Source organism: Sebastes fasciatus, chromosome 21 (genome assembly GCF_043250625.1).
Source record: "Sebastes fasciatus isolate fSebFas1 chromosome 21, fSebFas1.pri, whole genome shotgun sequence".
Classification (NCBI taxonomy): Eukaryota; Metazoa; Chordata; class Actinopteri; order Perciformes; family Sebastidae; genus Sebastes; species Sebastes fasciatus.
In genome coordinates this window covers 14,213,099-14,239,901 of record NC_133815.1, presented here as the reverse complement: position 1 = coordinate 14,239,901, position 26,803 = coordinate 14,213,099, and the positions used below count along the sequence as shown (strand labels likewise).

Genomic DNA, 26,803 nt, shown 5'->3' with positions numbered 1-26,803 from the left:
ATTTGACAGCAATGCATCTTTCCAGAAACTGTGTCCAGAGAACTGCAAATAATCTACAGACTTTGCATTATTGGAACTTCTTTCTACTAAAGAAATAGACCCTTTGAGAACGTTTTGACTGTGTGCTCTGTGGATTATCCATCTGAATTTATTATTTTCCTGGCCACAACGCGCTTGGTGGATCTTGTTGGGTCTAAACTATGGTGTACGGTCTAAGACCTGCTCTATATATAAAGCGTCTTGAGATAACTTCTGTTGTGATTTGACGCTATACAAAAATAAATTTAATTGAATTGAATTGAATTAAATAATGTCACTTTTTAACGTTCTGAGTACCTCCATTATACTGCGGTGGTGGCAGGAATTCAGATTCAGAGTCTGATATCTCAAAAGCTGCATGCCTAGATACCACTAGATGGAAGCAAAACAAGAGTGTTTGTCATAATTTGAGTGAACAGACCCCTAAAATGTAGCCTAATAAAGTATGCAAAATGCAGACGCTTCTGCCAGGTACCTCATACACCAACTTTATTTCACAAATGACTCTTAACTTAAAAAATAATAGATTAAGAACATTTGATGTAGGTTTTTAATACCCAGAATAAGTCTGTTAGTGTATGTTATAACACTTTGTCAACCTGCACATCACTGGTGGCCTCCGGGCAGCGACTACAGAAGCTTTTAGCTATATCTGGTGCAGTAACTTTTTTGTCCCTCTTTTTTGTCCATCTTATCAGATGTAATATAAACAACAAAATAAAACTAAATAATAGCAAACCAAATGAAAAATAACTGTCCTGCAGTAATGAAGCTGTGAAACTTCCTCTCACTTTCTCTGTCTCTATCACAAAGGGCTAAACTTTCTCAGTTTCAGGATGCATCCCAGGGCAGCTTAAGAGGGATTTGTCCAGACACAATCAGCCTAATGTGAACGGCCTTGTCCTGGGTGCTATCCTATTCATATGGTTTCCCATTCTTCTCATGCGTGGCTCACTAATCCAGGCGCAACCTATTAACTGGCACTCCAGTAGACAGGAAGAGATAGACTGACAGTTTGTATTTAAATCAGTGTGAGAACTTCTCTATGAGAGGGAATGTAAATTGGGTCCAAACATTGCGGGTTTGTCTGTACATGTTTGATTTTCCAGCTCACAAAGAAATAAAAAAAAATCTCATTGACTCCATCAAACTCACTTTTTGAACAGAAAAGGCTCCCTCAGTATTTTCCAGAGACCTTTTTATTATAAGTGAGTCAACCTTCTCACTAAATTTTGAGTGAAACCACTAGAGGGGGACAAACTTTCTGACTGTGCAACAGAGAGTGTTGCAACCAACCAGAGAAGAAAATCACTGATGCAAATTGCAGCAGGTGAAGGAGGTTTGTTGCTCACTCACCATGGTAGGGAAGCCATCTGACCTGGAAAACAAGGTCAAACATTTTGTGGTTTACTGCAAAAGTTACAAAAGCTGCAAATCCACGTGGTAAGTTTTTCACACAGGGGGGATAAATCTATGAAAATGATGCATCTGTGCAAGAAGACTACTAAAATATAATAGTATTTATTTGTGCAATTGCCCAATAAACAGGGTTTTGGAATTGGAAAGTAAAGCTCAATTATGGAGTGGTCAGATGCTATTTGGTGACATCAAAGGAAGACCAGTACACACTTCATGTCAAAATGTAGTTTAATTGTCACTTAGTTGTGGATTCTGCAGCACAGTTTAAGTTGTGTGATACCAGTTAGAAAAGTCTCACTGTGTGAGAATGGACTTTGTTTCCAGTTCTTTTGTTTCTCTTTTTGGTGACAAATCTTGGTGGCACAATCATTTGATTCAAGAGTTGCCTTTCATTATCTTATCAGATGTAATATATCCATTATTTAAATAAAAAAGACTGAGTAAATTAACTTAAATACAACTCAATGTCAGAGTTGGTGCTGTGTAACACAATATAGAAAGCTACTTGTTGATTCTTGGTTTGTGTAAATGTTTGAGAGATATCTTGAGGCAACAATTGAGGAAAACATGAATTGCTCCTGTTCAAGGTGTGAATGTCCTACCCAACAACGACACTTAGCAGCTTGTAAGCGCCAGAAAACACACAAATGGTGTTGAATGGCCCCCAGTATTTCCTCACATGCTAAGCAGCTCCTCCTTCAGGAACAGTCTCCAGCTCACCAATGGGGCTCCTCCTAATCCAACTTGTTTTCACTGTCTTGCTGGGAAGAAAGCGTTTGCACATTAGCACTACGTTAACATGAACAAAAGACGTGCATTCCCGAAACTTAGTCTTTCAAAGCTGAATGACATCCTGCATAGTCAACAGGGAGACCATGCTGTGCGTAAAACAGCGCACCACCATAATGTCTCCAAATGATTTATTCTGCATCAGCTGATTACAATTTGTAGATTTTCCAAAAAATACAAAAAGTTTTTTGATGAATTTACATGTGCATGACTTGCTCTCTGGTATAACCTCTAAAAAAACATATGCAACTTGGCTACTTTCACTATATTCCTCCCAATCTAAAATAACTCCAAAATGGTTTGAGACTTAATTATTTGATGCAGCCTGTTAAAAATGAATGATTCCTGGATTATTCCATTAATGTTTCAACGTTTGTATATTAGCCATTCCTTTTGTATATTGCTCAGCAAAAATTGTTGATTGCATGTAAGCTTCAATCGAAATTACTTCTCTTTCTTGCACCCCCACCCCATCCCCCATAACAAGTTTACTTTTCGCCTCTGCAGCCCAAGTACTCTCGAGAGAAAAAGGTCTTCATGATTTAATACAGCCCCAGACAACATGATACCTGATCTAAATGGAGATAGTAAAATGAGGATGTTGCCCTTGTCTCTCGAATTATTATTTTTTATTTTTTCAAGATTTCAAGCATTTTAATTCAACTCTGTTAGGACACAAGTGCATCTTGGTTTAGTATGAAATTGGAGTTGTGTCTTATTTAAAAGTCATTAGTGCTACAGTTTTTTACACCACCCATCTTTCATATTAATAATAGGAATTTTAGAGTCCTGATGTAAAATAGTCAACACATTTTTTTTTTTAAATATTGATGCAACATAATGTTATGGAGTCCTGAAATCAATCAGTCAAAACTATAACTAAATACATCAATACTTCCATTCACATATACACACACATATATGACCTTTTTTCACTCAAGTGAATGGAGGTATTTTTTTTATTGTGCTATAAAGTGAGACTAAAGTGTCTCTAGAATTATTAAAAATAAACAAATTGTTTGTTTTGGGTATATTATCTACTCCAAATACGCACTTAATGCTTTAGTCCTTCGTGCGTAAATCTTCTAAGCGCTGATTCCAAAGCAAACTCTGAATCTCTACGTTTGGCAGTGGCATGTTGATATTATCATAAGGGGTTATTTACAGGTTTACTGTCTTTCTCTCGCCCCTCCTCGTACACAGACCCTCCCCAGCACCCCCCCTGGGGCGATCAGTCATTCTGCTCTCAGATAACGCGTCATTCTCCTCTCGATTACGCAGCAGGGATTTACATGAAACTGTTAATTGTTTGCTCTTCAAATAGAGAGTCAGCCTGGAGCCAGCAGTCTGCCAGAAGTTAAGGACCGACTCTTTGACCTCCCAACCCCCTCCTGTCCCTCTGGCCGATCATCAGCATGACAAAACACTGGCCGGAGGAGCAGATCCTCTTGGCACCACCCGCTCGGTCCCACCTTGGAGAACATCACGGCCATCAACTTGACTTCCACAGAGATGCGCAGCAGCAGAGTTTTCCTCCCAGCAGTAGCAGCAGCTCTCCAGCCCAACATTGGCCTCTCCACCTGGCTCAGATGGTCCCACAGCAGTCGTCGCGCTTGGAGACTCCCACAGTGCGCCAGGAACACCTCACCGGTGCCACAGCATTCATGGATACAGTCGTCGTACCACCGGATCTTCAAGATGCCCACTTCAAGAGTAGCACCGGCGGTGGGAAGAAAAAGAACTACCAGCGGTATCCAAAACCACCGTACTCCTACCTCGCTATGATTGCTATGGTCATCCAACGATCCCCAGAGAAGAAACTGACGTTATCTGATGTAAGGATGAATTTAAGATTGTTCTCGTATTTGTAAATGTTTGGGTGCATGGTGTGTTTTACGCACAGTGCTTCTGATGTTGTTTTTTATTTCTGCAGTATTTTATTGACATAAATCTCAGATGAAATACTCTGTAGTCTCAGGAAAGTAAGTAGAATCAGAGAGTTACTGTCAGTTTTTCTATAAAAGTCTATCGATAACACACTGACAGACCATTTACAGTTCATAAAGTGACCCAAAGATCCCCAGAGAAGAAACTGACGTTATCTAATGTAAGGATGCATTTAGATTGTTCTCGTATTTATAAATGTTTGAGTGCCCATGGTGTGCTATACTTTGGGTTCATTTGGGTACACTGTTAAGAATTTCCCAGTAAAGAACTGGCAGCAGGGTTGCCTTTATGTTACTGTAAAAATTAACATTATTATACCGTCACTGAAATTTACAGCTTTGTACTGTTAATGAAAAATACTGTTTTTTTTATTCATTTCACAGTATTTTACAGTTAATTTACTGTTTAAAGATACATTTTATAGCTGTTTTTCCACCTTTCTTTTACATTATCTTACTGATTTGTTTTAATGCACTAGTTATGTTGTATTTTTTACATACAACATTAATTTCTGCCTAGATGAATAGACTTAGCAGGTTACAGACATAGGAATAGTCACAATAAATACAATTAAAGGCACTTGTTAGGAAAAAGGCTATAATAGACTTGTTGACACTTTTCCCAAAATGTCTGTCTATAGCTGGCTACAAGCACAGAATGCAAACCAGAACAACATGTGAGTGAAGAACAGAGCTAATTCACTGATTTTACAATCATGTACAATGTACAAGCCTCACATGTGCAGATCAGGTCCCCGAATTAAAAAAATACTGCATGAAACTGTTACTGATGATACTTAAGACAGTTGATCAGCAGTAAAGTGCTGTTTTTTAAGAAGGCATTATAGTTCAGTTAAAAAACGGCCTATGAGCGTAATTTAACAGGTTTTCTTTTGTATTAACAGTAAAGCACTGTTTTTAGCAATAACAGGTTAATACTGTTGAAATCCTGCAGTAAATTAACAGCAATTGTTTACAGAGCATGGTGCTTCTGATGTTGTTTTTTATTTCTGCAGTATTTTATTGAAATAAATCTCAGATGAAATACTCTATAGTCTCAGGAAAGTAAGTAGAATCAGAGTTACTGTCAGTTTTTCTATAAAAGTCTATCGATAACACACTGACAGACCATTTACAGTTCCTAAAGTGACACAAACCAGCAGCCTCTTGGTGACACTTGAGTGACTACCGCCCCTATACCATTCTCGGTTTGCTTTGATAAGGTTGGACTGCAGTGAAACCAGACACTGATCTGTATCAGAAAAGTGATAACATAGTGATATGCATTGCATGGTAAAGTCACCTTTCAGTTGATGTTGTTATACTATAAAAGCATAAACTTCTGCATGTATGTATTCAATCACGCTAACTTTTAAACTCTAATGTTATCAGTCACCACATCAGTGTGTATTTAGACAGCGTTGGCCCAATGCAAACTGAAATACAGTGAAGAGGAGCATCTTGTACAGACGGCCATACTGACATTTTTGTTTTATTTCTAGATCCTCAAGGAGATCAGTACTCTCTTCCCATTCTTTAAAGGAAACTACAAGGGCTGGCGGGACTCTGTGCGACACAACCTCTCCTCTTATGACTGCTTTGTGAAGGTACGTTGAAACTGTGAAACAACTCCATGTTTAAATTCCTATTTAGTCTCGTCAGTGGGCTTTAATGGAAAGAGTTCAGGTTTGTTTGAAATACGCTCTGAGGGGCTTTCGATTGAACCTTGGAAACCAGTTTTAAGCTTTTATTGTGATGGTTAACAGTGAAACTTGGTCAGTCCTGTCTGACTAGGTTGTCAGGCCAAGTGCTCATCTCACTGTCCTATATCCTCCCTCCCACCTGTAGGTGTTAAAGGACCCGGGAAAGCCTCAGGGCAAAGGCAACTTCTGGGCGGTGGAGCTGAGCCACGTCCCTCTAGAGCTCCTCAAGAGGCAAAACACGGCTGTGTCGCGTCAGGACGAGACTATCTTCGCCCAGGATCTGGCCCCCTACATCCTGCAGGGACACAAGCCAGAATGTGAGCCGCCACCACCACCGCCGCCTGCCCCAGTCACCCCCCTCCCTGCCATGCTCTCGAGAAACCCTTCCCCACCGCAGGAGGACTTGTTCCGACCCAAGCTGGACTCATCCTTCGCCATCGACTCTCTGCTACACAGCCTGCGGCCGCCCAGTGCCTCCGAGGATGTGGACGTGTCTACCAGGGACTGCTGGGGCAAGGTGGAGCGACCTCGGCCTTCGCCGCCTCCGCCTCCGCCTCCGCCTCCGCGACCTCGCTACGCCTCCTCTGCCCGGAGCGCCTCGGCCAGCTCCGCCAGCCCAGCCTCCACCTCCTCCTCTGATGAGGAATGGAAAGGGATGTCTCTCTCTGGGAAGCGTGTTCCTCTTGATGGCGAGGCTGGGTCAGATGGTTATGAGGACTACAGGCCCCCGCTGCACAAGTCAGCCCGACGGGAGACTGTCGCACCTCCATGGGAGCTCCCTACCTCCTACGCCAAATATGTTCCCCCCAATGCTGTTGCCCCACCCAGCATGCGGTTCAACGGAGGCCCTCTAATGCCGCTGCATGGCGGACTTCCACTTTACGGCTACGGTAGCTCTCCCGTGGCACCTAGTCACTTCTTAGGTCACACCTATTGGCCCATCCTCCCCAGTGGACGCGTTTCTGTCCAAGCCCCTCCCCTCATCATGGACCTGGACAACATGTTGCAATCAGTGCCGCCGAATAAGAGCGTGTTTGACGTGTTAGTACCAACCAATCAGAACTCTCACCCACATCATCAACCACCCAGTCAGTACAGCCTGCAGAATGGGCCTCCCCTAAACAGGTATCCTCAGTACTGACTGAAATACTGACTCGTTTCCTCATGCTGAGCCCATACTGTCACTCAAAAACGCACAAATGCTAACCCTAATGCAGGATGGGAGGTTTAATCAAGATCCACATGGAAATGCTGCAAACTCCCTCAAATTAAGTCTCAATCACTTCCTCAAGCTCAAGAAATGTTGACTGTTAAATATGCAAAAAGGGCGCAGATTCATGTTTTTAACAAGATGAAAAGTCAGTGTTTTATTTTTTAAGGTTTCTCATCACTGTTTGGAGTATTACATGGTTTCATCGGAGAAAATATACCACAAAATGCCTTCTATACAACAAAACAAGTATCTACCTCAGGCTTTCAGTGAGATGGAGTGTGTATTACTCCTGGCTCTTTGCACTGCCGATCTTATTTGCACTGTTTTTTTATTGGCATGAATTTTGCTTTCTTACACAAATTGTCTTTGCATGTTGTCTCCCTATTGTGACTGCTGAATGTATTGCTGGATTTAAACTTGAATTTTGCAGTCATGTGAAAAAACTAACTGGACTGTTGATGGTACATTTACAGTACATTTGAGCTAGAAAGTATTAAATACAATATCCTTTTTTAACATTTTATCCTGCCAGCATTTTAAACAGATATAGGACTTTTAGGTAGATAACTAGCATGATTTCAGTGAAAACATCAGGTTGTTTCCCTTTGTCAGGGTATGTCTGTGTGCACAGATCACACACTTGTGTTATTTGTGAGTTTCAGTTTGTTTGTCCAGATGGTGAAATATACAGGACCGTCCGTTTACCGTAATGTTCTTCCTGTTTAGTGTCTGTAAGTCTGGACTTCTTTAGCCAAGAAAATGGTCTACATTTTAAAATATATATCTGTGAAGATGCTGCATGTTCTCAGGACATTGGAGACAATCAACCACTATACTACCACCAGTATCTACCCCAGGTTTTTAATGGGCTAGGACTTGTTTCCTGTGGACTTTGCACTGCTGGTTGTTTGCACTATTTTGATGTCATTATGATCATCTTCTAAAGGAAATTCCTTATAAATGTCTGCCTATAAATCGACAGTTGAATGTTTTGTTTTTGCCATTTTCCTGTGGTCTTGTTGAAGGTTTGTACAGTACTGAGCTGAAGTGAAAACAGCTCAGAAGTGTAAGTATCAAAAGAAGGTTGAACAGGGTATGTAATAAAATGCTGTTTATTTTAACTGTCCTGCTCAGTGTTGTATATGGCAATAAGATAACTAAAACTGAAACCTAAAGCAACTTTATTTTCTTTTTATGGTGTGCATTTATATACGTTGGATTCTACTTTATCATTTATATGTTACTCAGTTTTAGCATGTTTGTTCAGATGGCTGTTTAGTCCTGGTCGGTTTATTTGCTTGACCTTCTTAAAGCTGGACTGTAGCTCTGCACAATTCCACCAACAGCTGTCTTAATGTTACGAGACCATTTTCATGAGAACACATACATCTAGATACTATATGCTACTACTACACTACATCAAAGAAACGGGCCTAACTTTTTCCATAAATTAAAGCCTATTTAGTTATTTGCAGTCAGTGGCATCTTCCTCTTTGGTAAATAGAAAGATCTAAATTGTTTCAATGCTAGAAATGCATGAGAAATACACTATATATATATAATGTAAAAACTCCTGAAAAGCCAACCATCTCAATCATTATCTTTGCTCTGTTGTCATTTGGTGACTAAAATGTAAAGAAGCACTAGTAAAAGTAGCAATACTACAATGTACAAACAATCCATTACAAGTAAAAGGCCTCAAAATGGAAAAAAAGATAGGTATTATAAGTTAAATGTACTTTAAGTATCAAAAGTAGAAGAACATAATGCAGAAAAAAGTCTCCTGTGAGTTTTATACTATAATATTTTACAGAATTAGATTATTATTACTAATTCATGTGTGAGTAGCATTTTACTGTGGTAGCTGGTTATGGTAGAACTAATTTTGACAATTTTATATTTTGTTGGGTAGTTTAATCTGTGACAAAATGTCAAGTTATGTGAAATGATCTCTTGTTTTTATGCCTAAAATCTTATATTTGTAAAATAACTAGTAACTCCAGCAGTCAAATGAGTAAAAAGTACAATATTTCCATTACATTACATTTATTAAGCTTAGACTATTAGTTTTCCCTCTGAAACGTAGTGAAATAGAAGTAAAAAGTAACAAGACACTAAGACTATTTGAGGTATAACTGTGTTTATTTATTTATTTAATTTAGAATCTAGTTTACTTTAAACAAACTGACCAACTACTGGCTATTTAAAGTCTTTCACAGAAATTGAAAATATGTCAATAGTGGGACTTTGAATACTAGTATGTTTGCATTTGCTCCATTTCTTTCTTGCAGAAGTTTGTATTTGCACCACAATTTGATTTGACATTTTGATTTCTTATCCTACAAAAGCCATTGAAAGCTATATATAGGACTCTATTGGTCATGTAGAGCCTTACTAATGACATGCTGTTCTAATGTTACCAACTAAATATTGTGCTTTTCAGACATATCGGCTGATGCCGCTCGCATCACTCTGTCGTTCTGTGTTTCACAAAACATTTGAATTAACTGGATATTTAATTTCATGAATAGGGACTTTCTCTTGAGTCATGCTTGTTTTCTCTCTTGTTTGTCTCACATTCTCCCATAATGAGAGCACAAATCCCCAAAACCTAAAGCTGACCATCAGCCAGTGGATGAAGACGGAGAGATTTGCCCAGGCAGCAGGGGGTGAGTCTCAAATCCTCTCAGTATGATGGATTGTTTTACCACAGGAATTGTGATCTATAAACGAGGAAAACTATCTTTGATCAACAGAGTTTCCAGCGCACACACACACAGAGCCAGCTGATTTACATCAACCGTCCAGCAGCCGTCAGCCTCCTGCTGCTTCCACTGCCGTGGCCACTATCTCTTTATCAGCTGCCTACGCATGCCTGCACTCCCTCACCATCCTTCCTCCTCTCCTCCCAGATCATTCCTGACCAAAAGACGGGAGGAGGGGACGCCACTTAAACGGGGACATGTCCCCCTCCCCCAAACACACACACGACCATTCAGGATTGCATCTCGTAACACTCCCTCTCATGAATTTACATGTATGAGTGGCAGTCCCACTGGGCCTGGGTGGGTTGTGTGTGTTTTAACTGACCAATAACACTTGGAGGCAGCAGAGTATCATTTAAATCATTTGAACAGCTCCCCTGCTTCATTCACTAACTGCTTACATGATGAAGTAATAGAGTGCTACAGGAATGAGTCCTAAAACCCAGAAATTAGTTAGCATATTAGCACTTTCCTCGACTGGAAGTCGATGGGTTTTTTAAGATGCCTGAAATAAGTTTTTTTCCCTGAAATACGTCAGTAAATATCGTGAATTTTAAAGCTTTTACGTCTTAAAAAAGGCAGCTGCTATTGAGTGGCTAAATGAGACTACTGAACGTCATCACGCCAAACACTAGTCTGCCTTTATCTTAGTGGTGGTGATGTGAAGTCATGCGACCATGGTGTGGTTCTTATATAGCCTAACGTTAGCGTTTTACTTCTGGCAATCAAATTTACGCTTATTAGAGCTAAGAGAGATTACATAACTTATATGGTATGGAGATGAAGCATGCCACAAGAACAAAATCACAACTGCTACTTTGTGCATTTCACAACATGATTTGATAAATCATTACAACCATTTCACAGAATGACACTCTCAAAACAGATTTCTCCTGTCCTACACTCAAAAAAAAAAGGATAAGTGGAACTACTGTTTCCTTTAAAAGGAATAAAAAGAGAACAATCTTTTTTTTAAAGATGATTTTTTTTTGCCTTTATTTGACAGTGACGGTTATGAAAAAGGAGGGAGAGATAGAGAGAGAGGGGATGATATGCAGCAAAGGGCCGCGGGTCAGATTTGAACCCCGGGCCGCTGCGGTAAGGACTCAGCCTTGGTACATGGGGCGCCCCAAAAATCGAATTAGTAGAAATTGGGTTCATTTGTCTACAGTAACCACGTCGAATGACTTTGTGGTGCTAGATAAGTGGTTGTTCCAGTTATAACAGATTAGCAGCTGCTTCACATGGGTGGCTTTTTTCTTGCATAGTTAGGCTGGAATTTATTTTAAAAACATTTCAGTAGGCAAAAATACACACTATGTCCTACCTTACATGGCAAATTTGGGGTCTCCATAAAATGAAAATGTACACTGGGATATGTATTATCAAAATGAGACAGTAAAACTTGCTGAGGGGTTACTCAGATTTTCCTTGGCTAATAATAAGAAAGATATTCAGACTAACAAGTGGAATGTTACATTTAACTCAGCAACACATCTTAAAGTGTCACACAAATCTGATCAATGCCTGAGCTGTTAATATTCACTCATGTGGCCTGCTAATGTAAGCACAGTCATTACAGATTCTGAAAAACAGTATTATTCATATTTTTTGTGGTGTTGACAATGATGATAATTATTTGTACGAGCAGAAATCTGGTTTATTTCTCACAGTATAATGTTGTTATCGCTGCTTTCCTCGATCATTTTAAAGAATATTTCCATCTTTGACTAAAGAGCCCCACTCTGTCTTTTCCATCTCTCGCTCTCTGCTTGAGTTCCTTTAATGTCCCTACCTCTTTCCTTCTCCTCCTCCTCCTCTTCTGGCTCATCTGTTAACTCTCCCTCTCTTATTTCTTCTCACACTCCCTCTTGTGCCATTCGGTATTCAAAGACGCTGCCTCTCTCAGGGAAAGCCTTGTTCAAGTGCCTGCGCTTGGTCTGTGGTCTTCTGTTGGCGTCCACCTCTTTTCCGTATCCTCCTCCTCCAGGGGTGTAGAGGCAGAACATGTCCTGTAGGGGGAGACACAAAAGCAAAGAGTGGATTCAGCTTTACAGTAACAGTTACCTCATCAAAACTTTAAAAAAGTAAAGAACTAACCAATGTGTAATGTGAGTACTTGACCATATTTGAAATATAAAGCTATAGATAAATTTCAGGCTAGTTTTCTTATGTGCCTCATTTCAAGAAGACACAGGACACTAATTAACAACTGCAGAAGTAATTAAAAACATTATGGTTTCATCACTGTGTGGTAAATAACATCAGAATACAATATTTTTTCATGCAACATCACGCAATTCAGTTTATTATTACTTATTTTGGAATGTATAGTGCCATGACAGGTATACTTGATAGTATTTATTTAACACATTATGCAGTCTTACCCCGGGCTGAAGGCTGACGCTGGTTTTGGCGCCCAGGTTGAGGACTCGTCCATCTGCTCTGTGAAGCAGGTTCAGCCCCGCTGCACCGTCCTCACCCCCTAACGAGCAGAGAAAGGTTAGAAAGGACAGTGTAAACAGTAGAAGAAAGAAAGACACAAATAGTCACCAAGCAAAATGCAATCATTTATAAAAAAGGCTGCTGAGGACATTTGCGGGTAGGTTCAGAGGGTCAAAGTTTACCCTGTAGGCCGTAGGGACGGGTGGATCGCCTCTCGGTCAGCACAGACAGAACCACCTTGTTCCTGAACCGAAGTTTCCGCATCACACCGTCTCCACCGCAGTATTTTCCTGCGCCTCCTGAGCCGGGCCGCAGAGAGAACTGCTCTAAAATGACTGGATATCTGAACACCAGATGGACAGCAGCAACATACAATAATATTAAAAACATTATTATTATTGGACACAACTAATTGAATTGTCTTTAACTAAAACTTGAACTTCAGTCTGACCTCTTCTCTAGAATCTCCGGGTCGGTGATGCGGGTGTTGGTCATGTGACTGTGAACGCCACTCCGCCCACTCCAGCCTGGCCCCGCCCCTGCTCCCCCGGCAACCGTCTCATAGTAACCTACGCTCTCACTGCCAAATGAAATGTTGTTCATGCAGCCCTGATGGAAAGAGGAATGACAATAAATAAGCACATAACATAAAGAGAACCATATAGAGTACAGGCACACAGAGCTTTGGAAAATGTTGATCAATTTACCAATTCAGATGTGCTTTATCTCAACATTTTGGAATAATTGATCCGGCCGATCTACCTTTTTTAACGTACAAATCCAGTTTTTCTCACCTGCGAAGCGGCGCACACCTCAAACGCCCTAAATATGACGTCTACCACTCTCTGGGATGTGAGTACATTTCCTCCAACCACAGCTGCATCCTTGGAAGGCTGAAGGATCGAGCCAGGGGGTATGATGACTTTGATTGGTGCGAGGCAGCCCTGGATATGAAAAAAAGGAAACACCTGAATAATAAAAACTATATGGAATTGAATACATTCTATTTATCATTTGAATGGTAAAGTGTGGGATGTGGCGACATCTAGTGGTGTGGTTGCAGATGCAACCAACTGAGAACCCCTCCAATCACTCCTCCCTTTCCAGAAGGACTCATTCTAAGCTAACGAATACACAACGGTTCTTAATTTCAGGTGATTCTACACTAATGAAAACATTGTTATAAATATTATATTCCATTTCTCCTAATTAATCCCCCTAAATGCTACACACTGCTCCTTTAAGTGCAGGAAGAATTACTAAACAAACATGTAAATGTTCCTAGAATAAACCACCGTACCTGATTAAGGGGGATGTCCTGTCCGACCATGCAGCGCAGGCAGTAGATGAGGGCAGAGAGGGTGATGGCGCGTGGAGCGTTGCAGTTCCCCCAAACCTCTGTTCCCGTCCCTGTGAAGTCAAACACTGCACTGCCCTGCGGTGATGAAGGTTTTTATGTAAATTGATACGTAACATAATGTATAAATGTTAAAGATCATCATGAGGAGATTCTCCCTGCTCACCTCTTCCTCATTAATCTGAACACGCAGTCTGATTGCGGTCCCATCATCCATGAAATCTTCCGACTCCACCTCCAAGGAGCCAGTCTCTTGCCGCCGCCGACATGCAAAGTCTCTCAGCATGTCCCTCACTGCCAGCTCTGCATTACTCTGAAACATTAACACCAGTTGTACTTACTCTTACTACTGTTCACAATAACAGTATTTTGCGTTATACTTTTATACCACAGTTACCTGAATGTACCCCATGTAGGCCTGGACCACAGCTAAACCGTAGCTGTCAATCAACTCCTCCACCAGCTGGCTGCCTCTCCGATTGGCCGCCACCTGAGCCCGCAGGTCTGACAGGTTGTCATGGAGATTACGAGTCCCAGAGGAGCCTGGGTACTGGGCCGGAGCCATCAGAGCTTCGGTTACAGCTGATATGGAGACAGAGGGAAAACGCAAGAGAGGAATCCAGTGAGGGGAAAAGAGACAGAGAAAGAGAAAAGCATTATTATGGTGCAAGTGGGATTCATGTTGAATTCGAAGCTCTCCTAACAGCACCATACTAGTGGTTTTGAACACATTATACTCAAGATTACTGCTGACTATTTCCTAAAGCATACAGTAAGTTTTTAGATTGATTTCAGACCTTCCAGCCACTGGTTTGTATTCACTTCAATATGCAAAAAAAAAAAGTCAACTTAACAGAGAATTAAACATTGCGCAAGATGGGTAATGCATCAGTCGCCTTTATTTTTCTTGTTAAAGTTGTATTAATGTTACATTGTAAGACAGCTGCGAGCAGCGGCTATTTTAAAAGCTGACTTTGATGGTGCGTTTAAAGACATTCTGACATATGAGATGTCAATCTGCTGCCAAATAGTGACACTATGAGCTGTTTGTTTTCCAAACTTGCCCTTCCTTTCAAGTGCATTACCACATAATTAAAACAAAATACAGGGGACTAGGCGTTCATAATGGTGTATCTCAAGGAGGTTGGTAAGCTTTGGAAAATGGATGGTATTAATGTTAAGTATCATCTTTTTGTAGTTATTTGGCTACAGTATGCAAAGTCACTGGTATAGTAAACACTTCCAGCTCTATGACTCTTTATCTCGATTTGTCGACAGATACAGCTCTGTATTATCTCTGCTCCTTCACACACTCATTCTTGGTTCCCCTCCTCCTCTCTTACCCTCTTCCTGGAAGACGCCACCAGTGACAAGTTTAAAGGATGTGAAGACAGCCCCCTCCTGCTGAAGGGAGGTGGAGTGGGGGGGCATGGAGCCTGGAGTGATGCCTCCGATGTCAGCGTGGTGCCCCCTGCTGGCTACAAAGAACACTGGGCTGCTCACCCCTTTCCTAAACACCTGGGCGGGAGTTAACGGAGAAAAAGTAGAGATTTGTAGTGAAAAGAAAAGATTGAAGAAGAGGAGGATGCAGACACAAAGCTGGACGGACCGGTGTGATGACTGTGAGGTCTGGGAGGTGGCTGCCCCCGGCACACGGGTGGTTACTCAGAATCACATCGCTTTCTTTCAGCTTGTTGCCCAGTGATCTGATCTGCGTAGAGAAGAAGAAGAAACAGAACATCCTTTATGTCACAATGGGTTGTTAAATTCTTCAGTCTTTCAGTAGTACATCTAAACGCCTTCCTGCACCTGGTACTGGACTGTCTCCTGCATGGCCCCCAGGTGGACGGGGATGTGGGGTGCATTGGACACTAAACCACCGTCTGGTCCGAACACAGCACAGGAGAAGTCGAGACGTTCCTTGATGTTGGTGGAGATGGAGGTTCTTTGGAGAACTCTGCCCATCTGTTCTGTAGAGGAAGAGAGGTGGAACACAACTGAGCATGCTAATAGGAAAATAATACTGAACATATTATAATGATCAAATCCCTGTCTTTTCTTCACTCCCTTATTTTCTCTCTTCCTTATCCTAGTTTCTCCCTAACAACCTTTCACTCCTTCCTCATTCCCTCCTCTCCATCCTCTCTCCTCTGTCGGAGTACCTGCTATGCTCATGAAGCGGTGGGAGAAGATGGAGAGCTGAACAGTGTTGAGCTCAGTGCCCAGGGCGCAGTGAGGGTCAGAGCTGACAGTCATGCAAACATCGCCCCCTTCTGTCAGACGGGCCTCACAGCACGGCTCCACCAGGATGGTACTGATGGAGGAAAGAACAGAAAAAACACTTATACAAGCACAATGTTTAGACAGGGTAAATACAGGCTTTTTTTCTTGGTTCATATTTCAGTTTCAGCAAGTTATACAATCATATTCACAGTCTTTCCTACTGTCATTTTCTATATGGTTTATAGATAATTTAACAAAATAAACTAAAATACAAAAATAAACAAAAAAATAAATGAAATTACTTCAGCTTGAAGTTTTAATTGTAGTTTAGAGTAGAACAGAGGTAAAAAAAAAAAAAAAAAGATAGTAAATACAGGCTATGAAGCATTTTAAAGACCCAAATTAAGACCAAATTCACTCCAAATTCAACCCAGAAAAGTAAACAAGTACAGTGGAAGTATCTGAGTATGTGTCCACACATCCATATAAGTAATGAAGCATCAAAAAAAATGTAAGGCATTCGAAACTATACTTAAAATTCAAAGGCATTATCTTAACCATATTTAACAGATTTTAATGTCCTGACTTTAAAGAAAAAAAAATTAAAAACAATAAAGTAAAATTAAGAATAGCCGATGCTATATTTAAAAAAGTAGGGTAAAAGTTTATTTTTGACCCAGATTCCCAATACTTACATACATATTTACCTACATGTCAATTATAAGTTTATAATCTTAAATTATTGATATAATATAAATGAAAGTTTAACTGGGAGAATGTGACTCCTGAAACTGATGTGAAGTGATCACCTTGAGAAGACGTCTCACTCTGTTGGAATTTTTGGGACTACAAAAATACTACAGATCTCTAAAAAAAAAATTCTTCATTGATGTTTCTTTGAAGGCTAGCAATGACAGTAAGGGGGAAATGCCTGCCTGTTTTTGTCAATGATGATGGCTGGTCCCTGGATGCTGTGATCACATGGCAGCTCCTCCCATAGATACACACTGGTGTCCAGGTAACCCTCCTCAAAGTAACACCTGGTCTTCTACAGAGAAGAACAGAGATTGTTTTTTTTGTTAGGCTTGAACAAGTTATGTGTGTCCATGTGTTTGAATGTATATGACATGTTCAGCTGTATGTATGTATAAGAGAGCCTGTGTACCGTGACTGGTTTGGCCTGTCCGCGCCTCGTCTTTGTTTTATACACCGATTTGATACCAGATTTCCCACAACCCCTCACTCTGATGTCATCAACCACGATGGGTCTGTCTGGGATAGTGAATCCGAACTCTTTCAGATAACTAAACGAAGGAGGCGGAGGAAGGAATGTACAGAGATTAGGGTTAGAGAAACATTAGTAGCCACGAGTAGTGTAAACAAATGTCAGCTCCAAAGCTTACTAAGCTTATCTCCTATGGAAAAATGAAACATTAACTTCATGGTGTGTTTGCTTATACAATGTAAACAGAGGTGGATACGTGTTGAGTTGCAATGAGTGAAAACGTGTTCCAGCCAATAGCTCAGTACATGAATAAACTAAGAAATCATTGAGCAAATGAGCTAACCGCTTGGTGAAGGCACTGCGGAAGTCTCCAGCTAGACAGGACTGGGCGTTGCTGGGGTAACCGGCAGCGGTGACCATGAGAGCGCAGTCGGTGCCCTTGTAACGCAGGTGAAGGAAAACCTCAGTGCTTATCTGACTGCTGAAGAGGACAACAAACACAAGGCTGCTTGTTAAGTATTTAGTGAGATTAAACAGTGAAAAGGCATGGACTAACAGTATTTTGTGGGTGCTGACCTGGTGAATCCGCGTGCACAGAGCGTATCGCGGCAGCGTTTTGAGAGCTGCTCCACCCTCCGATCGAGCTCGCTGAATGACTTCTGCTCGTACTGCAGCGAGCACGGCTCCTGCACCTCCTCCACCACGTCAGCTAGAGCCAGACCGTAGGCTGACAGCACGCCGCTGTACCTGCAACACACAAACACATATTACAACCAAACATACATGAATACGACTCTCTCTCATACACACACACGCCTATCACCCTTACTTGTGAATGAAGACAGACTTCATCCCCAGTGCTCGGGCGATAGCACAGGCATGTTGGCCACCTGCTCCCCCGAAACATGCCAAGACGTGCTGAGATGTATCATGGCCCTTAGCCTATGGGGGGGATGGGAGATGGAGAAGAGAGACAGGAGATATGAAATGAGACAAAAAATGTGATTTTAAACGTTTGACAAATTTAACAACTAAACATTCAGCGTTCAACTATTCTCACCAAGACTTCAAACCTCCAAATACCTGTGTCAGAGCTCTGATTGGCCGGCACATGGCCTCATTAGCAACGCGGATGAATCCCATAGCAACCTCCTCCACACTCATCTCTGACGTGCTGTTGTGTGCGTGGTTACCCCCATTTGCGGCAACCTGCGAATGAAAACCCCCAAAACAATTTTTTAGCCTCATTATTAATACTCCCTTACAGAATTATTGAGAAGATTTCACACACATTAAATATTCGTGCCTGTGATTGGTTAGAAGACAAGAAGAGGTTGATCTCCTGGCTCAGATGATGGAAATGCTTCATGGTTTCTTCCATTGACAGTGGTTCATTCTCCCCTGGTCCAAAGATCTTGGGGAAGAAGGAAGGAAGGAGTCGACCCAGGGCTAAGTTAGCATCGGTGACAGTCAGAGGGCCACCTAGGAAAAAAAAAAATGTTTAAACGATTTTGTGTATGATGCTTCACTAGTTGTTTCTGTCTTGTATTTTAACATATGTTATGTGATTCTGTGAGAAATGTGAAAGCACGGCAGATTATGTTTTATGAACTGGAGCTCATCAGCATTGAAGTCAGAGTCATGTTTCTTTTTGTTGGCACACATTACAGTTCAAACTGAGATCTATGAGGCAAACTTCAGTTATATCATCTAAACTTGGAGTTGTGCCAATTTCCAACCCTCATGCAGCTAAACCAGAGTCCAGGGGGAAGGAACAGGATGTGAAAACAGAGCTGTGGATTTTTGTCTGACAGCATGGAGGATGGATCGGCTGGATTTAATGATTTAAAGAGTGGGAGGCGGAACCAGTGAAGGTGGAGAAAGTGACTTAGAAATGTATAGTTTACCATCTACTAAGCTGTGGAAAGAAAGGGTGGAGGAAACACCAACAGTCTGGTACCTTTTCTGTAACAGGCTGGTCCTGGATGTGCGCCTGCAGACTCGGGTCCAACCACAAACATCCCCGATCTGAGAGGGGAGTATAAGGAAGGACAGAAAACAGAAAGGAGAGAGGTCACGTAACGGGAAAAAGGGAAGGATTAAGTTAGAATAAAATCCTGATTGATTTGAAATTAAAGTTAAACCAAACACAACTGGATGCAGTTAATGTCAGAGCACATGGCCTTGTGTTCATGAACTGGCAAGATCATAATTATCACATCGAATGATCAACTCAATAGTCATCTATGCAAATATCAAATGCTTTATATCCCTAAAATCTGTACAACTTAAAGGTCATATTGATAACATTTTTAGACGAATAATTAAAAATACAAATATTCTGAGAGCTTTTAGAAAGGTGGCAAATAAAAGTATGGCTTTTCATTAAAAAAAAAAATATTAGGATTGTGAATTAATCAATCAATTAAAATTTTGACGGGTCCAAAATGAATGTTTTCTTTATCTACCTGTCCTACATTACCCACAATGCAACTCATCTGCCGACAGTTTGGTCAGAGAATCGGGTGTTGTGTTAGTAGCAGTTTATGTGGCCTCGAGTCTGCAGCTGAGGTCTGGTAAGATCACTTGTTTCTGACTCCACACCCCCAGACTTTTTTCATTTTCAAACCTGTAGTCTTCAGCCCCAACCGACGCTGACTCAAGTGACATCACTAGAGGCAATTTATCAGGCTTTGCGTAGCCCCCTCTGCAGCCACAAAAAGCATATACAAACAGGTATATGAGAAGATGGGTCAAGATTGGCGACTGTCTAACAGACCTGAAGAACAGTCGTGATCCTCCGCCTGCAGCCACAGTGTTGATGTCCAGCTGAGGCGCTTGCAGGGTGACTCCAGCTGTGGTAGCCTCAAACACGTGTTCATACTGGCCGGCGTACCGACTCACATCCGTCGATGTTCCTGGAGAGAAAGACGAGACAGAGGCAGTCAGGAAGCCTAGAAGCATGAAACGCTGTAAAAATGAGCATTTCTTCTGCATCAAACACAGAATCAGATGTTTCCCCTTTTTCTTTAATCTGTAATCTATGCACATAACAATCAAAGACAATTTAGATGCACAGTAAAATTGTGCAACAAATAACTACAAAAACAATAGCAAGAGGATCCTCACATAGTCTGTGCACTCAGTAAACTTTGTTCAAGTAACTAACAATATTCCTCGGCATCCCGCCTACTCACCCCCCATGTCAAAGCCAATCACAGGTTTTTTCTCCATCTGTTCGTATGAAGTGATCGCGTATCCCACCACACCCCCCGCTGGGCCAGACAGAACGGCCCGTGAACCGCAGAACTGCCCCATGGGAGTCAGACCGCCGTCTGACTGCATGAACAGAACGTCCACATCCTGAGGACAGAGGGAAATAAGACACGGAGATCATTTCAATGTTCAGATGAAGCAGGGTTTCCATCTGGAAAATCCTGTCTGTGAATTGTCAAGTGGAGGCCATAACTAACATGATTTATGCCTCTATAGTATAAGCACTTTATGAAAGAAAAACGTGGTTTGTATCACATATCACTGTGAGGAACACACCTTCAGGCCACCCTTGAACCCAGAGGTAAAGCCTTCTAAATACTGATGAATTTTGGGTGTGAGGTAGGCGTCGGCGCAGACGGTGTAGCCCCGAGGCACCGCCCGCACCATGGGCATGACCTCGCTGGACAGAGACACCTGGGTGAAGCCCAGACGGCGTGCCAGTGCGCCCACTGCCTTCTCATGATCGGACCATCTGAAAGACAGACAGAGAGAGAGAGAGGGAGAGAGTGAAGCTGGAATGCAAGTCAAACATAAAGATCTTATGCAATGTCACCGCTGCTAACAGTCTATTGTGTGTCTTATCACTTAAAAGCTTTATCTGTGCCAGAAGCCTTTTCAACTCAGCTAGAGTGAATAAGTGGGAACAGCTTTGAAAGTGTGAATGGATTTCAAGGAATAGACTTGAAGTTAAAGGGACTGTATGTACATTTTTACACATATAAACTTTTTTTTATCGTTTTTTTTATTGCCAGTGTGTGAACAACGGTAACCGAACCTAAAAAAATGAGACCTTCCGTGACTTTCTGGGTTTCCTCTATCAGCCTTTTAATGTGAAGAATGCATGACGTTTTTTCCAGGAAAATCCAAAGGATGTGACGTCATGCACGCTCTTGAGTGCTTTTACTCTCTTCAGCTCCACTACAGGGTTAACAGTGTGCAACGATAGCTAATGATCGGTTAGAAATGGAGTCCGCTAACGTTAACAAACGACCAGTGCCCACCGTCACTCAGACTCCAACACAAACTCCACGGAAGCACAAAAAAAAACAAAGTTATATCTAGTGAAGCCCGTCTTGCACAACAGGAATCTGTCGGTGGGGGGGGGGGGAGTAGGATTAACATCGGCCGGGCCTTTGATTCATAGAAGGACCTTTGTTTGGTTTTGGGTATCAAAACAGACCCCGAGCTGGCAAAAATTCTATTGGACAGGTAAGCTAACATTATTGCGTAACGTTAATCAACATGACGCCTATCAATCACGTTCAGTCTCGTGTGTGTCGCCCCACTGTTTTGACCGATGCTCGCTCGCGTCTTCGTAGTGCGAACACAAATGCGAGAAACAGGACGCTGACTGTCGTTGACTTAATGGTCACAGGTGTCACTGTTAACGAGCAATTTCTGATTCTTACATAGAGAGACCCTTTAAAGCTGAAGTGCGTAGAAATAGAGCAAATATGATTCAAAAAAAGTATTTTTATACAACGATCACGATATGACAGTAGTGCCTGAGACAGGTAATCTGAAAAAAAATCATGTGCCTCTGTGTCCTCCAGTGCTCCTAAGAAACAAGAAACAAACTCCAAAAACATTTAGTTTAAGTGAAAAGAAATGGGAAGAAAAACCTGAACTTTCCCCCAGTAAACCACATGGGCTATACATACAATAGAAACAGACACCAGACACCTCTGACATGTACAGACTACATACCACTACTCCCACAGAGACAGAGAGACTCAAACCAAGAGTTGCATGATTGAGTATACAGTGAGAAAGAGAAAAAAATAACAAAGTGAGTAGTTAGAAGTAAAACTAAAATCTTGGCTTAGAGAGATGACCTGAGAAGGAGAGAAAGCTAATGACAGAAAGAGAGGACAAGATTACGAGATTAGGATATTAAAAATGTAAATATGCCTCTATGACTAAAAGGTACAAAAACAAGATGTACTACTGACGTGTATGAGTGCAGCAGAAGGACGGCAAGACTGGTGATCCCGCGAGACAGAACTCCTCTGAGGTCTTTTTCCACTCGCTCCAGATCCAGCTCCCTCCACACCTCCAGAGAATCCCCTGTACTGCCTGAGGGACACCAGCACCCACACAGAGATTATGAGGATTATTTCAAATTCTGCAAAGCATTCAGGCAATGCTGTCATGCATGTGAGCTTACATTCCTACATTTACAACCAAAAAATACAGAATATTGCCTTGGTTGTATTGCTGGCACCACTGATATGTGAAAGTGTAGAGGTAGTACAACAAGAGTACAGGTACGTAGGTGTGTTTCACACCTGTGACAATACGTTTAGGATCTTTTCTGGCCATCTGGCAGCCGTCTTGCATGAGAACGACTCGCTCGTCCACCTCTATCACCTCTTCATACAGCACTTCAGGAACCGCCACCTCCTGTTTACACGGACATACACACAAGGCACGTGAATTCAAAGCAGGTGTACTAACAAGAAGGACATCTGATGTTACAGTACATGCCTGTGATATACAGATAAGACATGCATACAGGAGGTTGGGTTTCTGACAGCTTGTTCTGCAACAGAGCATCAGCTTCATAGATAAGTGACCATTTAAACCATTAATGGTAAAACTGGTCTGGGGGCAAACTCCAAGACCTGCCCTCTGTTTCTGTTACACAAAATAATGTCTAAACCTTGCATGTGTGCAGGGACACATGAACACCACATATAATATAGTCAAAAAGGCATTACGGTGCTGACTGGGTATAGCTGTGGTTAAGATGATACATGTGCATGTAGCGTGTGTGTACCCGCTTTACCTTTTAATTTTAAACATGTATTTATATATTGGGGCTGTCAATCGATTAAAATGCCAAATTAAAATTTAGATGCGATCTGTTCAAATGTACCTTAAAGGGAGATTTGTCAAGTATTTAATACTCTTATCAACATGGGAGTGGGCAAATATGCTTTCATTATGTAAATGTATGTATATATTTATTATTGGAAATCAATTAACAACACAAAACCATGACAAATATTGTCCAGAAACCCTCACAGGTACTACATTTAGCATACAAAATATGCTCAAATCATAACATGGCAAACTCAAGCCCAACAGGCAACAACAGCTGTCAGTGTGTCAGTGTGCTGACTTGACTATGACTTGCACAAAACTGCATGTGATTATCATAAAGTGGGCATGTCTGTAAAGGGGAGACTCGTGGGTACCCAGAGAACCCATTTTAATTCACATATCTTGAGATCAGAGGTCAAGGGACCCCTTTGAAAATGGCCATGCCAGTTTGGATCATTTTTAAACCTCCTTCGCGACAACCTAGTAAGTCATGGTTGGTACCAATGGATTCCTTAGGTTTTTCTAGTTTCATATGACACGTATGGGCATATGGTATCTTCACTCTAGCTTTAAAACTGAGCCCGCTACAAATCACGATCGCGCTAACTTTGACAGCCCTAGTGTATATTAATGTGTTAAGTAAAACAAGCGTTACAAACCAAATCAAACAGCTTTGGCCTGGCCTGTGTGCCGATGTGCAACAGGTCCTTGAAGCCCAGCGTGACCAGGAGCGCAGTCCTTTCTCCCTCTCTCTCCAGGAGCGCGTTGGTTGCCACAGTGGTGCCCATCCTGATCCAGCCAATAGGAGAGGTGTCTACGGGCTGGTCGCGAGGAAAGACCCGCCCTGTTTCCTGTCAATAAATTCATACAAATGTGTATATATTATCATATACTGTTCATACGGATGATGTAGAGATGTAACTGTGATTAACATGATGTTAAAACTTTTTTCTGATCTGGTTTGCAGACATGTTTTGATCTGCTCTCATGCTGTCTGCTCGTTAATAATACAACAGCAATTAAACTGACAATTATTAGCTAAAAGTGGAGATTCCTGCTTCATCTTGTTTTTGTTTTTCCGCTCTAATGAACCACAAAAGCATGGATCACTGCAACACATCATTCATCTACCACTACATGACTTTATACAGACAGGGTCACATTTCATTCCTGTAGCGATATAAATATATTTGAATGTTCAATCCCGCTTTTTTAAAAATACTTTCTTTTAAGTAGGCATGCTTGCTCCTTTTCGGCAACAGCCTGCTTTACTGGAGCTGCAACAAGTAATCGATTAGTTGTCTATCTCTATTAAATTAATCGCCAACTAACCGATTAATCGGTTTGAGTAATATTTTAAAAATTAAAAGTCAAAATTCTCTGATTCCAGCTTCTTAAATGTGAATATTCTCTGGTTTCTTCACTCCTCCTTTAGTTGTGGACAAAACGAGACATTTTAAGGACGTCATCTTGACCTTTGGGAAACACTGATCGACATTTTTTATAATTTTCTGACATTTTATAGACCGAACAACTAATCAGTGAATTGAGAAAATAATCGACAGATTATTCGACAATGAAAATACAAAGTCACACACATTTTGATGTGTTAGTTGTCCATTTCAAACAAAATCTCTTTGTTTTGGCAATTAAAACAGCTTCATTGACATAAATGGCATCAGCAGAGGTAAGCCATGTGCCTGGAGTCAGACTCATGTCATAGTATGATTTTAAAACTGACCCGAATTAATGAAGAGCACATAAGGAGTCAAAAGGCAAAGTTTAGGATTTGGGATTTCCAAGTAAAGACAGCTAACTTGAAAATCTCACAAAACTCTTTGTATAAATGGACTAATAACTAAAGAGTGCTTGCTAATATTTCAGAAAAGTAACAAAAGAACATTACCTCTTCCAGGACTCTGCGGATCCCCTCAGTGGGAGCGTCTTTGTAGTTCTGGGGGTCCCGGGACAGCAGTTTCAGGACTCTCTCTCGACCATCAGGCAGCCGGGCAAACACATCGGTGAAGGTGCCACCCCGGTCGATGGCAAAGTCGTACTTCCCCTTAGTCTCAGCCATAGTGAAGAGAGAGAAGAGCTGCTCCTGAGTCTTTGACTAACTAACTGAAGTCACAGAAGGTAGGAGAGAGGGAGAGATTAGGTACCTTCTCTGTAACACTGTTACTGATAGGAGAACAGCAGAGATACCTGTTCATTCACAAAATCGATACAATGACGCAACTACTTTTACGCACTCCTGATGCTTATCTTTCACTAAACAGTCACATTTGTTGTCATTATGACGTGGCAGAATATTTAACAGTGTGTACAGAGAGCGTCCGATGTTATTAGGCTATACGTAAATAAAAAGACCACAAATCTATCTTCTTATCTTGTTGGTTTCTTTATTCTGTCAATAAGACACAACAAGGTCAATATTATTCGTCATTATAATTATTAGTTCTGCTTTATTATAACAAATATTGATGTATTTCTAGGGGGTTCAGTGAGAACCAACGCAAACTGCACCTGTGTCCATAGACAATGAATATGAGACAGATTTTTTTGTTTTATTTTTTTTTACACCCAAATGAGCTTTATTCTATTGTAGTGTTGTCAGCTGTGAAACACAAAAAGTACCTATATATACACTCATCTAGAATATCTCTCCCTATTCATTGTCTTTGGAGCATTACACCCAATTACATCACAAGTTTGAGTTTTAGCACTCTAGTTTTTTTGATTTGGAAGAGAGTTGATCATGTTTACTAATATTTTTTGGACTGTTTTAGACCATAGGAATAACATGTAGGATTTTTGAAAAATGGAAGTAGTTCCCCTTTAAATCTATTAATTGCATGCAATTTTAAAGGGATATTGCATCACAGCAAAACATGCAAATCCCAGAAGAACCCTGCAGAACTATCAATGAACCATAAAGTAAGATACGGTTACCATACCATTCTGCAGGAGTAGACTCCTTTGTGTTTGGGCTGTTCCAGACAATAAGCGAGGACAGTTGGATAAATGAGAAAGCTACACTGCCTCTAATGCAATGGAGTTATAAACTCTTAACTAAATACCTGGAGGGTCAGCAGCTGCTATGCATGCTGTGGCTACAACCCATTCACAGTCTGTGTGCAAGGGGAGCATGCATGAGCTGAATACGAAACAACAGAGCTGAAGATGTGAACAATATGTGACGGTAACCGACATCTTTTACTCACCTGTCCGCCGCTGCAGAGTGCTAATCTTGTGATAATCCGGGAATCAGATGATTCTCCTCCCCTCCCCTCACTGTCTCGTTACGACAGGAAACACGACTGAATATAGGAGGTATTTATTTCTCCTTGCTACTGCCTGGGGTTTAAACTCCGCCCCCCGGCGAGGAGCCGGTGTCGTGTTAAGACCTCCCCCATGAGGACTCACACAAACCAGTCTGTTCAGGGAGATGGTTAGAAGCATATACAGCATGGAAATCCTCCTCTGCTATAGGTTACTTCAAATAATCTTAATAGAATAAACTAACTAGTTAAATAAAATACATTAATATGAGTTTACAATATCAACTAGAAAATTT

General features: G+C 41.3%; 2 protein-coding genes across 2 annotated transcripts; one reads left to right on the top strand and one right to left on the bottom strand.

Moving 5' to 3' along the window:
* The first annotated feature begins 3,573 nt into the window (after nt 1-3,573).
* foxh1 (forkhead box H1) lies at nt 3,574-7,169 on the top strand. Its single transcript, XM_074621346.1, has 3 exons — nt 3,574-4,082; nt 5,696-5,800; nt 6,042-7,169. The coding sequence occupies exons 1-3, from the start codon at nt 3,663-3,665 to the stop codon at nt 7,035-7,037; spliced, it is 1,521 nt and encodes a 506-aa protein (XP_074477447.1). The 5' UTR covers nt 3,574-3,662; the 3' UTR covers nt 7,038-7,169.
* A 3,671-nt stretch (nt 7,170-10,840) lies between these two features.
* oplah (5-oxoprolinase, ATP-hydrolysing) lies at nt 10,841-26,573 on the bottom strand. The gene is made up of 29 exons (XM_074621344.1): nt 26,451-26,573; nt 25,133-25,347; nt 23,886-24,077; nt 22,689-22,803; nt 22,353-22,476; nt 20,677-20,872; nt 20,322-20,487; nt 19,904-20,042; nt 19,085-19,152; nt 18,431-18,606; nt 18,208-18,333; nt 17,954-18,066; nt 17,701-17,871; nt 17,468-17,605; nt 17,065-17,203; nt 16,835-16,947; nt 15,839-15,990; nt 15,486-15,646; nt 15,286-15,387; nt 15,020-15,194; nt 14,074-14,258; nt 13,843-13,989; nt 13,620-13,754; nt 13,114-13,263; nt 12,771-12,928; nt 12,502-12,662; nt 12,262-12,359; nt 11,606-11,886; nt 10,841-11,529 (listed from the first exon to the last, which is right to left on the bottom strand). The coding sequence occupies exons 2-28, from the start codon at nt 25,301-25,303 to the stop codon at nt 11,734-11,736; spliced, it is 3,924 nt and encodes a 1,307-aa protein (XP_074477445.1). The 5' UTR covers nt 25,304-25,347; nt 26,451-26,573; the 3' UTR covers nt 10,841-11,529; nt 11,606-11,733.
* Nucleotides 26,574-26,803: the final 230 nt, after the last annotated feature.

What these genes read in the sequence shown, in the direction of transcription:
- oplah (XM_074621344.1), bottom strand. Translation starts at nt 25,303, where the DNA reads ATGGCTGAGACTAAGGGGAAGTACGACTTTGCCATCGACCGGGGTGGC. An exon ending in TCCGCAGAGTCCTGGAAGAG is followed by an intron (nt 24,078 to 25,132) that starts GTAATGTTCTTT and finishes ATTTATTGACAG; the next exon opens with GAAACAGGGCGGGTCTTTCC. An exon ending in GGATCACGACTGTTCTTCAG is followed by an intron (nt 19,153 to 19,903) that starts GTCTGTTAGACA and finishes CTCCCCTCTCAG; the next exon opens with ATCGGGGATGTTTGTGGTTG.
- foxh1 (XM_074621346.1), top strand. Translation starts at nt 3,663, where the DNA reads ATGACAAAACACTGGCCGGAGGAGCAGATCCTCTTGGCACCACCCGCT. An exon ending in AGAAACTGACGTTATCTGAT is followed by an intron (nt 4,083 to 5,695) that starts GTAAGGATGAAT and finishes TTTTATTTCTAG; the next exon opens with ATCCTCAAGGAGATCAGTAC. An exon ending in CTTATGACTGCTTTGTGAAG is followed by an intron (nt 5,801 to 6,041) that starts GTACGTTGAAAC and finishes TCCCACCTGTAG; the next exon opens with GTGTTAAAGGACCCGGGAAA.